Source organism: Callionymus lyra, chromosome 7 (assembly GCF_982586985.1).
Source record: "Callionymus lyra chromosome 7, fCalLyr1.hap1.1, whole genome shotgun sequence".
In the NCBI taxonomy this organism is placed as follows: Eukaryota; Metazoa; Chordata; class Actinopteri; order Syngnathiformes; family Callionymidae; genus Callionymus; species Callionymus lyra.
The window spans coordinates 16,761,103-16,773,752 of record NC_141824.1 but is presented as its reverse complement, the minus strand read 5'-3'; the positions used below and the strand labels follow the sequence as shown (position 1 = coordinate 16,773,752).

The 12,650-nt window shown below is 44.2% G+C and overlaps 1 protein-coding gene across 2 annotated transcripts in view; it reads right to left on the bottom strand.

The window, feature by feature from the left end:
- Window positions 1-3,759: 3,759 nt before the first annotated feature.
- The window catches only part of fndc3a (fibronectin type III domain containing 3A), a 42,037-nt gene continuing 33,146 nt past the window's right edge, over window positions 3,760-12,650 (bottom strand). For both annotated transcript variants that reach the window (XM_087795171.1, XM_087795172.1), the window contains 15 exons: window positions 12,480-12,604; window positions 12,125-12,299; window positions 11,438-11,524; window positions 10,240-10,378; window positions 9,834-9,902; window positions 9,651-9,769; window positions 9,133-9,238; window positions 8,885-9,060; window positions 8,707-8,820; window positions 8,490-8,639; window positions 7,285-7,646; window positions 7,007-7,219; window positions 6,340-6,506; window positions 6,102-6,226; window positions 3,760-5,315 (listed from right to left, as the gene is read on the bottom strand). In XM_087795171.1, coding sequence (XP_087651297.1) covers window positions 4,998-5,315; window positions 6,102-6,226; window positions 6,340-6,506; window positions 7,007-7,219; window positions 7,285-7,646; window positions 8,490-8,639; window positions 8,707-8,820; window positions 8,885-9,060; window positions 9,133-9,238; window positions 9,651-9,769; window positions 9,834-9,902; window positions 10,240-10,378; window positions 11,438-11,524; window positions 12,125-12,299; window positions 12,480-12,604 — 2,445 coding nt within the window. In that variant the 3' untranslated portion in view covers window positions 3,760-4,997. The remainder of the gene's footprint in view (window positions 5,316-6,101; window positions 6,227-6,339; window positions 6,507-7,006; window positions 7,220-7,284; window positions 7,647-8,489; window positions 8,640-8,706; window positions 8,821-8,884; window positions 9,061-9,132; window positions 9,239-9,650; window positions 9,770-9,833; window positions 9,903-10,239; window positions 10,379-11,437; window positions 11,525-12,124; window positions 12,300-12,479; window positions 12,605-12,650) is intronic.

Here is a 12,650-nt window from a genome sequence, read left to right as displayed (position 1 = left end):
AAAAGGATTTTTCTCAATTCAATGACATAAAAAACAAACAAAAACTAAATCGAACCGTTCAATAAAGAAATTATTGAATCAAAAAATTTAAGAATAATTCAAGCTTATTAAAAAAAACATTTCAAGATAATAAAAATTCAAGATTTCAACATTTGAAATTCAACCATTAAATATTCTGATGAAATACGCTCACAGTTTTAGCAGAAACGATTCACCGGCACAGACGACAGCCAGTATGACTCAACTACATCACATGACTCCGTCAGCAGCTTCACAGAGTCCCTGGCTACCTTAACCAAAAAAATCTTAAAACTGAGAAAGTTTGATTGACAGTTGTCACTCCTCATTAGAAAAAAAAAAAAAAAATTTAAAGACAAATCCAGGAGCACCAATGAAACGGCACTCTAGTTTGAAGTGTAGACATTAGCGCTGCCGTTTCCTCCCACTTCAGTTGGACTTTAACCTGAACATGTTCTTACCTTGCGATGGTGTCGTGAAGGAAGAGCGTGAAGAACCGGTCGCTTGAGTGCAGATGCTGCTGTGGATGGAGACTCGGACGAAGAAGAAGACGCTGCTGCTGCTCCTTCTCACCCCTCGGGGGTCTTTAAGTGTTGAAGGTAATCGAATGATGACGCCGGCGAGGAGGCGACACCGTGGATGACGAGAGACATTTACATCAGAGACAAGACCTAACTTCGTTTGAGGAAACATTCATCTGCTGGGAGTGTGTGTGTGTGTGTGTGTGTGTGTGTGTGTGTGTGTGTGTGTGTGTGTGTGTGTGTGTGTGTGTGTGTGTGTGTGTGTGTGTGTGTGTGTGTGTGTGTGTGTGTGTGTGTGTGTGTGTGTGTGTGTGTGTGTGTTCACCTCATCACTCCTCACCTGGACGTTTCCTCCTCAGCATCAGGTTTCCTGTGGTTCTTGTTAGAGGCGACATATTTGAACACAGACACAATTTAACAATGACTCTCATGTTGCTAACGACACTAACCTTTTAATGCTACATATGTGGAGACTGAACCCAGCATGGCTAACCAAAGGGGGTTCTGGTGCGACTGGATCAGAGCCGGTGACCATGGCTCGCTGGCACGGAACAGCAGGACCTGACAGGACCCCCCGGTCTAGCCGGTCCGGTTGTGTTTGCTCAGAACCAGCAGAGCCATTAAAGCAGGCTCAGCGGAGTCACGCTGACACCAGAGTGGCTCCGTGTTGACTCTGAAGCCGAAACACCACCATCACCCATCATCCCCACTTCCACTGTTTGTTCCTCCTGTTTGACCGCTTTCGTTTCTTTTTAATCAACAGTCTCATCATCATTATTGTTACCATTGCCATTTCGATTTGTAGTATTTTTACTGGCAGTAGACTCAAAATAGTAGTGGCCACAGTGGATTTGAGGTTGGTAGGGTAGTTTTACTAGGAGCGGTTAGTATTATTAGTTTAGTCGTTTTATGTAAAGGTTGGTCAAAGTTGTGCTACTGTAGTTAAAGCATTAGCTTTGTAGTTGCATTGTTAGTTCAATTTTAGCATTGGCAGTTCAATCTGAGCATCGCAAGTTGAAAAGTAGCATCGTAACTTTAGTCATAGCCCTGTAATTACAATCATAGCATCACAAGTTTAATTGTATCATTGCAAGTTGAATCATAGCGTCGTAAGTCAATTATTAGCATCGTAAATTGAATCGTGGCATCGTAAATTGAATCGTAGCACCACAAGTTGAATCTGAGCATCGCTAGTTGAATCGTAGCATCGCAAGTTAAATCGTAGCATCGAAAGTTGAATCCTAGCATCGCAAGTTGAATCGTGGCATCGCAAGTTGAATCGTAGCATCGCAAGTTGAATCCTAGCATCGCAAGTTGAATCGTAGCATCGTAAGTTGAATCATAGCATCGCAAGTTGAATCATAGCATCGTAAGTTGAATCGTGGCATTGCAAGTTGAATCCTAGCATCGCAAGTTGAATCGTAGCATCGTAAGTTGAATCGTAGCATCGCAAGTTGAATCGTAGCATCGTGAGTTGAATCATAGCATCGCAAGTTGAATCGTAGCATCGTAAGTTGAATCGTGGCATTGCAAGTTGAATTGTAGCATCGTAAGTTGAATCGTAGCATCGCAAGTTGAATCGTAGCATCGTAAGTTGAATCGTGGCATTGCAAGTTGAATCGTAGCATCGTAAGTTGAATCGTAGCATTGCAAGTTGAATCGTAGCATCGTAAGTTGAATCGTAGCATCGTAAGTTGAATCGTAGCATCGTAAGTTGAATCGTAGCATTGCAAGTTGAATCGTAGCATCATAAGTTAATTATTGGCACCGTAAGTTGAATTATAGACTAAGTTGTATGATAGCCTGGTATGTTGACTGATAGCTTCATAAGTTGAATAATCATCATCAGTCATTTAAATTATCCTTTTAAATTGAATAGCAGCCTCAAGTAGAGTAATAGAATAGTATCATCATAAGTTGAATAATCGCATCGTGAGTAGAATACTATCATAGTAAGTTGAATCATAGGATCTTAAGCTGAATCGTATTGTTGTTAGTTTAATAGTAGGATCGTAAGTTTAATAGTGTCATCATAAGTAAAATGGTATCATCGTAAGCTGAATTGTATCATTGTAAGTTGAATCATAGGATTGTAAGTTTAATAGTAGGATCGTAAGTAGAATAGTATCATCATAAGTACAATAGTATCATTGTAAGTTAAATGGTATCATTGTAAGTTGAATCATAGGATCGTAAGTTTAATAGTCAGATCGTACGTTGAATCGTATCGTTGTTAGTTTAATAGTAGGATCGTAAGTAGAATAGTATCATCATAAGTACAATAGTATCATCGTAAGTTAAATGTTATCACTGTAAGTTGAATCATAGGATCGTAAGTTTAATAGTAAGATCGTACGTTGAATCGTATCGTTGTTAGTTTAATAGTAGGATCGTAAGTAGAATAGTATCATCATAAGTACAATAGTATCATCGTAAGTTGAATCGTATCATTGTAAGTTGAATCATAGGATCGTAAGTAGAATAGTATCATCATAAGTACAATAGTATCATCGTAAGTAAAATGGTATCATTGTAAGTTGAATCATAGGATCGTAAGTTTAATAGTAAGATCGTACGTTGAATCGTATCGTTGTTAGTTTAATAGTAGGATCGTAAGTAGAATAGTATCATCATAAGTACAATAGTATCATCGTAAGTTAAATGGTATCACTGTAAGTTGAATCATAGGATCGTAAGTTTAATAGTAAGATCGTACGTTGAATCGTATCGTTGTTAGTTTAATAGTAGGATCGTAAGTAGAATAGTATCATCATAAGTACAATAGTATCATCGTAAGTTGAATCGTATCGTCGTAAGTTGAATCATATCATTGTAAGTTGAATCATAGGATCGTAAGTTTAATAGTAGGATCGTAAGTAGAATAGTATCATCATAAGTACAATAGTATCATCATAAGTACAATAGTATCATCATAAGTACAATAGTATCATCGTAAGTTAAATGGTATCATTGTAAGTTGAATCATAGGATCGTAAGTTTAATAGTATCATCGTAAGTTAAATCGTATCATAGTAAGTTGAATAGTATCATCGTAACTTTTAGACAAGATTTTCAAAGCCCAACATCCAAAAACAAAATGATTGACGAGCAGGTGAAGACCAGTCGACCATATAAAAGAGCTTGATGGCTCACGGAGCAGTTTTCCTTGTGTCTGTGTGAAGCACCAACGAGTGGATTGAAGACAAGAGCAACAGCAGAGTAAGAATAATAAATCTTTATTGTGCATGGATCCTTCGTAGATATCATGGCTATACAGATACGCTGTCGTACTTTTCTATGATTACACATCTGAAAGTGATATGTCTGTCGTATGTATAACAAATCTTCTTTTGGAATGTGCGCGTATGAGGTAACATTAAAATTACATAAAAATGGTCTCCGTTATTTGTGCATATTTTTTTCTTCATATCCTCGACCCCCTGGAGGGCGCTTAAATGACGAGCTCGGGTCATTCGTGTCGATCTGAAGTGTCGGAATCGAGAATTTGGATGTGAGGAAGTCGGTGAGCTAAGAACGTCGACGGAACGTCTGAAGAAAAACTGACTCAGAATATAAAAAAATAACTTTGCACGTGGAACACAAACGCACAACTACGTCTCCGGACGACAGCGAAAGTAAATAAAAGACGCTTATTCTGACGCTAAAAAAAAAAGAAGAAAAACAGAAAATTCTCTTGAGTGTTTTAGTTTCCACTGAAGGCCTCGGATGTGGTCTCAGTGACTCGGTTTCTAAAAACGGCGTCTCAAAAGTCTCTAACACACTCGACCAGCAGGGGGGGCAAAAAGAGACAAAAGTACATTTCTGTGCTGAGCAGCTGCGTGACTATGTGTGGAGCTCCCCTCACCTCCGCAGACTCGCCATACAAAAATATCGCACGCTTATCTCCGCCTTGCAACATTCGGAACATCAAAAGTGCTAAATGAACATTTAAAAGGAAAAAAAAAACGGTTACGTCGCTGGACCCCCCTAAAAATCCAGCAGGGGGTTGAAAGAAGTCCCTTCATGTGGCCCTGGAGACGCATCTCTGCGCCCCTGTGGCACGTGCGCACTCACCTCACTGTGCAAACACCTGAACAAACGTGCTACACAACTGAAACATAAACCAAGAGTCTCTACACATGTGTACCGAGGATATAGAAATCTATATATGCAGCGGGCGGGGGAGGGCGGACACTCGGGGACCCCCACCCCCCCGCACTTCCTCTGATGCCTTTTTTTTTTTTTTGTTGCACACGATCACGTTGGAACAGAAAACCTCTGGAAGTGAACTACAGACGCCACGGTTAAAGAGAGGCGGGACCCTCAGGGAGGACTCACAGGAGCGTCGGCCCTCCTCCTCCCTGCAGGCCGCAGAACATGGAGTACACGGAGAAAACAAGAGAGGAGGAGGAGGACGGAGGGACAGGATAAAGCTAGAACCTGCAGCTAGGGGGCGCTTCATTTAATGACAAAGTACTGGATGACGAACGCGATGAGGATGGCGATGACGGCGAACGCCATGAGGAGGAGGAACGCGCACTGCTCGTCCGTCAGGCTTCGCCGGGTGCGTCCGGCGTCGGGCCGGGAACCCGGGGACGCCACCGAGGCGGCCGCCGAGGGGTCGGCGCGCTGCGGCGAGAGCGTCACGGTGGGACTGAAGGGGCCGCTCAGCTCCGGGCCGTCCTGGCACTGCCTGATGGCGCAGACCCGGAATCGGTAGTCGTTGTTGGACTGCAGGTTGTGGACCTGGAAGGACGTGGACGGACCCTTGTAGGCCTGAGGAGACACCAGACGCCCGGGATTAGATGCACAAAAGTGCCGACTTGAGGTTTGTCACTGTAGGTCATCGATCCTGAAAGTCGCCAACTCAAAGGGACTGGATGTATAAACAAAGCGGGGCGTGATTACAGCTGGCTGGAGGGGGAGTGAAGCCATAATTATGTCATGATGGACTCCGCTCTCGTAACCTCTCATTCGCTGAGATTTCAGACGGGGGAGAACTTCAGTAAAGTACTAACTTCGAAACATCATCATGATGAGAGACTAACTGAATCTTGGAGAGGAAGACTATAACATCTGAAACACGTCAGTCAGTGGAGTTCTACATTACTTGACTTTTAAATTGTCATGTCCCTCTAATGTCCTGAAACGATTATGAGTTTGAGAACACTTGCCCGAGTTATTACTTTTTTAGGGGTATTGGTTAGAATCAGGCGATATGATGCATATAAAGATACAGGGACAACATTATTATATATTGCAATACTGTAGTAACAATGATATATTTGTAGTATTGACCGACTACTTGACTCTGGTGTTACACAATTTACAGACCACATGACTCTTGACTTTCATTTGTTTTGAAACCAAACTACTGTATGTCCAAACATATGCTTTAAAAGCTGCTGGAGTCGACTGTATCCTCTCGTTCTCAGTCAGTACTGGGATCTAATAGGATTTAATTGTTCCTTTCCTTTAGTCTCTCTTTTCAAGAGACTCTACTAATTAAAGTTCAGACTCGAGGCGAGATTTAGTTTCGGGAAAAAAGTGGAAGGTTGGTACCTGTTTGAAATCAGAGTTTCCCATCATGCACTGCAGCGTGTAGATGAGTGGGTCGCCCTTCATGGGCAGCAGAGCGTCCCAGCTGACCTCGCAGCAGCCATCGTCCACACGCTCCAGCCTGGGAGCTGAAAAACAGACAAGAGCGTCACCACGGGTCTGGGGTCTGGATCTCCTCATCCTCGTCATGACGAGAGGCTGCCACAGGAGTCGGGGGGGTCAACCAGTTGAAGACAAGCACCTTTCACTGGAGCTGGTGGAGAGCGTGGGGTGGTGAAGGTGTAGACGCTGGAGAACGGCCCCTCACCCGCCTCATTAAAGGCCTGGATACGGAACGTGTAGGAGGTAGACTCATTAAGCCGCTGGACTTTGTGTGTATGGCAGGGTCCTTTGTAAACCGAGGAAAACCTGGAACACATAGAGCCTGTTACTAAGCAGTAACACTATAGTAAGTACTGTCCGAGTACTTGATCCTGATGTTTCTCATGACTTGGAAAAAGTTGTAACTGCTTTAATTTGTTTTAAAACCAAAATATGTCCAAACATCATCTTTAAAAGCTGCTGGATTATACTGTATCCTCTCATCCTCAGTTTGGCCTGGTCCCACTGGACCCTCTTTGTTCCAGTAGCTAAAGTTGATGTAATGACAGCTGCCATCTAGTGGCTAAAGGAATAATATAATAATAATATAAACATGAACAAAAACCTTCATATTGGCAATAAATTCATTTTAAATGCACTTTGTTGAAATGTAAACAATAATAGAACTATAAATAACTCGCTGAGCTGATGAATAAAAATGACACAATGCCGTTACATAACATCTAAACAGTTTCATGAATAGTGAGTCAATATTGTCCTCACACCTCTCAGTAACACATGCAGCAGCTCCTCTAGTGGTTCCTCACCTGCCGCTCTTGTCCCCCATCTGCAGCTGGTACTGGAGGGCGTCTGAGACGGCCGCCTTGGCGGGTCCGTCCCCCCACTTGAGCCTGAGAGTCTGATGGCTGAAGACGGTGCACTCCAGGCGAGGGGGCTGTGGGGGGAGGGGCTTGGTCTTCAGCTTAAAGGTGTGACTGAACGGTCCCGCCCCGAGACTGTTCAGGGCCTGGATCCGAATCCTGACAAGACGGGAGGCGACGTGAGCATAACTCTGACGGAACTGCTCGGATCCAGGTGATCTCACCTGTAGCTGGTGTCGGGCTGCAGGTTTTGGATGATGTGTCTGGTGACGGGGCCCACAGTGATGGGCTGCTTCTCGCCCAGGTCCAGCAGATAGGAAGTGATCTCGGAGCCGTGATCACACGGGGCGTCCCAGCTGATCCCCATGCATGTGGATGGGGAGTAGTACGGAGCGGGCCGAGCTACGCCCTCATCGTCCTCCTCATCCTCCTCCTCCTCCTCGTCTTCCTCCTCCGCTGACGTGTGGAACCTCCTCATCTGAGACTCCTTCAGGACGTAGATGTTGCCCACGGCTGCAGGGACGGAGCAGGGCGACTGACACAACACGGCCTCACTGAAGGAACCCACGCCTGCTGCGTTCACGGCCTGTTAGGACACGGAGAGATCGAGGTTGTGACCCTACTTCACCACAAGGTGGAGCTCTCACACAAACCCACGTATTGAACAGCAGAGATGAACTGTGTTGTCAGTTGTCAGTGTCGGAACCTGAGCTTTTTAAATGTGTGACATTCAAAAACCTGTCAGATTTACTATCATAAAGCTTTTCTTTTCAGACCCCGATTAAAAACTGTCAAAATTACATTGCAAGGGTCAAAAGTATTATGCATTGAGCCAAAAATGAAGGAAAATCAGGTAAAAAATATGATTTAACAACTTGACCTAAAAAGTGCTGAAAAGTTTTCATTATTAACATTGTTTTAATACAAGTAATTTTATTTTTATTTTGTCTTCATAAAATGCAAAAGGAAGCTTAATATATTAATGTTTACAAAACTAAAATCTGTTGTTTTTTTAAACATTAAATTAGTGGATGACATAAGATGATTAATAAAGACTATTAAAATCCAGGAAGTTGTTGGAGCTCCAGAACAAAAATCATCCTGTTTTAGTCTTCAGGAGAGATTATTTTACATAACAGGGACACTTTTTAAAATTGAAAAAGATTAATTTACTCTAAATTAATTAAAAACTAGTGGGCAACTAGCTTTCCTTGTGGTCTGTGGGTGGAAGTAAAATATTTCAGAATGTTGTTGAGACGCATGCCAGTTTTCTTTAGACTGATTTTGGCTGATTTGGCATTTAACGGCATAAAACCCAACATCATTATGACCAGGAAGATCCTGTGCAACTCTTGGTGTTGTGTGAGCAGCATAAACGAGTGATACGAGTCAGAGAATGTCTTGAGAATCAAGAGAATCCTGAACTCACCTGGACCCTGCAAAAGTAGTTGGTGGCCGGCAGCAGTCCTTTGATTTCATGACTTAGGTTTGGTCCGCTGTAACACACCAGCATGCTTCCCTCTGCTGCCCCCCACTCCAGCCGGTACTCTGTCACCGCAGCACCGTTACAGGAGGGAGCCTGAAAAAAAATGTTGTTGAGCAAATGTTACACTAACCGTCTTGGACATGTGGCGTCTTCTACTCACCTCCCAGCTCACCACCACACAGCTCGGAGATTTGCAGGTGCAGGCCGGGGCTCTGCACTGTTCAGGAGCTCCTGGTCCGGTCGTGACCTCCAACCGGTCCGACAGAGGTCCGAACTTTAACATGGAACAGTCATTGAGAAGCTAGAACTGGTGAAGCAGCTCAGTTTTGTGGTCTCACCCCGGCCTTGTTTGCAGCTTTGAGTCGGAAGCTGTAGGTTTTTCCGGGCATCAAACCTCCCACGAGACAGTCGGTCTCTTGACCATGGTGGACCTCCTTGCTGTCATCGGACTGCTGCCCACACATCTCTACACAGTAGCAGGAAACTGGGCTCCCGCCGTCCACCTGAGGAGCTCCTGATTGACATACGGCATTTATCACGTTTACTCTACAACAGACAGACACTAGCTTATCGGAGGATGACTCACCCCAGCGCAGCTGAACCTCTCTGGCTTTAGGCTTGCCCACCAGTCGCGGAGGCTGACAAGACCCTGGGGGCACCGCAGGAGTCTGAACCTGCATCGTCTCTGACAGCTAGCGAAAAAAGAAAACCATTTGTAAGACTTAAAAGTGCTTCAGTGATTACAGTGAGTTTGTTTAACCAACACCTTGACACAAGAATGAACCATGACGTGCATCAAACTGTTGAATGAATGGACCAGAACCTTTTTATTCTTACAGAGGAAAGTGTGCATTTAAGACACATGTTGCAAAGAAATACTATTGTAATACTACTGTGACATGCGGTGTGATGCTACACAGCCCCGCAAAGTAATTCTACCAATCCTCCTAGAGAAATGCTACGATGACAGTGAGTAACACTAGAATGACTCGATTCTACCATGGCTTACGGTGAAACTAAGTCACAAAAATGTTCATCTAATAGATAAAAGAATTAGGAAGTATATCGTTTGTGGGTTTTTATGGTTGGTCATTTTTGACTCACCGGGCTCTGCCCCCCCGTGCTCATGCAGTAAACTCTCATCTGGTAAGAGCACCCGGGCTTCAGGCCGTCACACTGGTGCTCCAGCGCCGGCCCAGAATACACCAGCTCCCACGACACACCTGCGGAGGCAGCGCCATGAGTTCGGCCCACTTTTGACACATCAGAGGAGGTTCTGGAACTCACCGCTCAACCCTTCGGACAGCTCCACAACGTACTTGGTGACCTGTGCCCCGCCGTTATCTTTTGGAGGTTCTAGATGTGAAACACACAAGTTGAGGGTTTAGTAAAATAACATACAGTATCTGTAATAAGTTAAGATGAATTATTGTTATTCATTTATTCTAAAAGAGCATCAACATCATCAAAAGAAGCAGCTAATAGTCCAGTTGGCTATTTCAAGACTAGTTCGTTTCAGAGATCATGTCAAATATATCAGAGATGATAGCAGGTTTGTTTGCCTTTTACAGGAAGACATATTTTGTATACGTCTTATTCTGCTCATTTACTGAGGGATGTTTATCTAGAAAAATCAACCTGACTAGAACATTAATCAAGTGATCTGAAACTTGAAGAAACCGAAGAGACTCACCCCAGCCCATGGTGAAGCTGTGCGGCTGGACTTTTCCTCTGACTACGAGCCGACAGGGGCAGCTGGGTTTGTCTGGGTTGGTCATGAACTCCACCACCTGGCTCGGGTTGCTCTTCCCTTCCGAGTTGTACGCTGCCACCTGTGGGTTTGGGGGGATGGAGGGGGCAAGAACGTTCACCGTGAGGACAAGCATGTGGTTGTTAGTACGACTCCACAGGTCACCAAGACGACAACTGATTGGCGGACGCCCAATTGATTTGGCAGGTTGATATTGTTTGTTACAGAGTCCCACGAATGCGGATTAACACGACATTTGTTTAAATGCGAGAGGTTTGGTCACTGATGGCTCATTAACTCTTCTTCTGTCCTCACTTGTCCTCACAAATTAAATTCATACTCAACCACTATAGAGGAGTCTAACAAACTATCAATGAGTCCCCACCACCTACCAATGAGTCTTACAAACTACCAACGAGCCTCAAAAACTTCCAACGAGTCTCACAAACTAGCAATGAGTCTCACAAACTACCAATGAGTCTCACAAACTTCCAATGAGTCTTACAAACTACCAATGAGTCTCACAAACTTCCAATGAGTCTCACAAACTTCCAATGAGTCTCACAAACTTCCAATGAGTCTTACAAACTACCAACGAGCCTCAAAAACTTCCAATGAGTCTCACAAACTTCCAATGAGTCTCACAGACTACCAATGAGTCTTAAAAACTACCAACGAGCCTCACAAACTACCAATGAGTCTCACAAACTACAAATGACACTCGCCAACTACCAATGAGTCACACAAACTTCCAACGAGCCTAACAAACTACCAACAAGCCTAACAAACTACCACCGAGTCTCACAAACTACCAATGAGCATCACAAATTAGCAATGAATCTCACAAACTACCCACTGATGAACTTCACATTGTTAACACTATTTTTTGGTGTTTTCCTTCAGTCAACGTCACCATCTAACAGTGATCATTTGATCAACATTCATATCACTGAGAGCTGAAGAGAGTCATCGCACATCTGGAGTCGTCCAGCTCTTCCCTACACGTCTGTCTCCACCGCTCTCAGCTGCAGAGCCAGAATCCTGCATCGCGATGACTCATATGTCCACCCTGGGCCTTGAAGGCACCACTCCGCACGCACCTGCAGATAAACAACCAGGGAAAAATCACAGCAATTCTTACCCGGAACTTGTACTTGGTGCTCCTGTGGAGGTCTCGGGCTGTGCAGGAAAGCTCGTCGCCGTCGTAGCTCGGCTGGAAGCCGTAACCCTGGTGGACGGAGGGAGAAGAGTTGAGCAACATCTCATAAGAAAAACACCTGCTGACCAATAAGTGGCCACAAGGTCAGCAGTAAAAAGAGTACAGACGGACAGTACATGTTTCTACAATTTCTGTGGTTGCGCTTGTATCAATGATCAAGAGATGAAGAAAAGAGTTACACAATTATTACATTCCATGTAAGGCAAAATGTTCTATTCATTTATAAAGAGTGTACTTTGTTGCAACCGTCCTTCTAATTCTGCACCTTTCCCTCACTTGTGAACAATACCTCAAGATTCTGTAACTTGTCCAACCAGTGGAATCAAGGTCATCCAACCTGGACATTCTATTATTTTAGAACCATGTTCTCAGTTGATTCTTATTTGGGGCCCTTTAAATTGGTGAGAATGGTTAGGACTTAAGGAGCCAATAGTTCTGCATCACTAACAAAAAGCAGTGATGAGACCCTGTCCAACATTTACAAACCCTAACTCAATAACAATGACTCAAGTGAAATCGAGGGCGTTTGATAAAACACAAAGAAAATATTGAAAAATAATATAAACAATAAAAAAATTAAGGTTAAATTAAACTTCACTCGGCACTCACCGAACCTTCCTCCTCCATCTCCAGGATGTAGTAAATGTCATCTTCTTTGGGGGAGCTGCTGGGCCTCTGCCACTTCAGACAAAGCCAGGTCACACCTGCCTTCTCCAGCTCTGGAGGGAAGGGTGGCAATGGCACACTGCATGAGGTGAACAGGTCCACCACTTCACTGAACTCGCTGGGGAGGCGGAGAGAGAGACAGAGAGGATGGGAAGGAATGAGAGACAGGAGAGACGCAGTGAGAAAGGGAGATAGAGAGAGACACACAGATGGAGACGGTGAACGAAGGAAACATAAACATGGACAACAGGGGGCGCCGTCCAGAATAGATTGCGCAAGCATGAGAAGGTTTGTCTACCTGACGCCTATGTCGTTTTTGGCTGCGAGGCGGAATGAATATCTGGAGGCTGGTGTCAGTTTGGTGACCCTGTACTGCTTCTGTGGGCCGTGGTAGCACTGCTCGTACAGTCCGGTACCTTTCCCCTGAGCACAGAAGATCATTAACAACCAGAAGGAGACGTAACAGCGT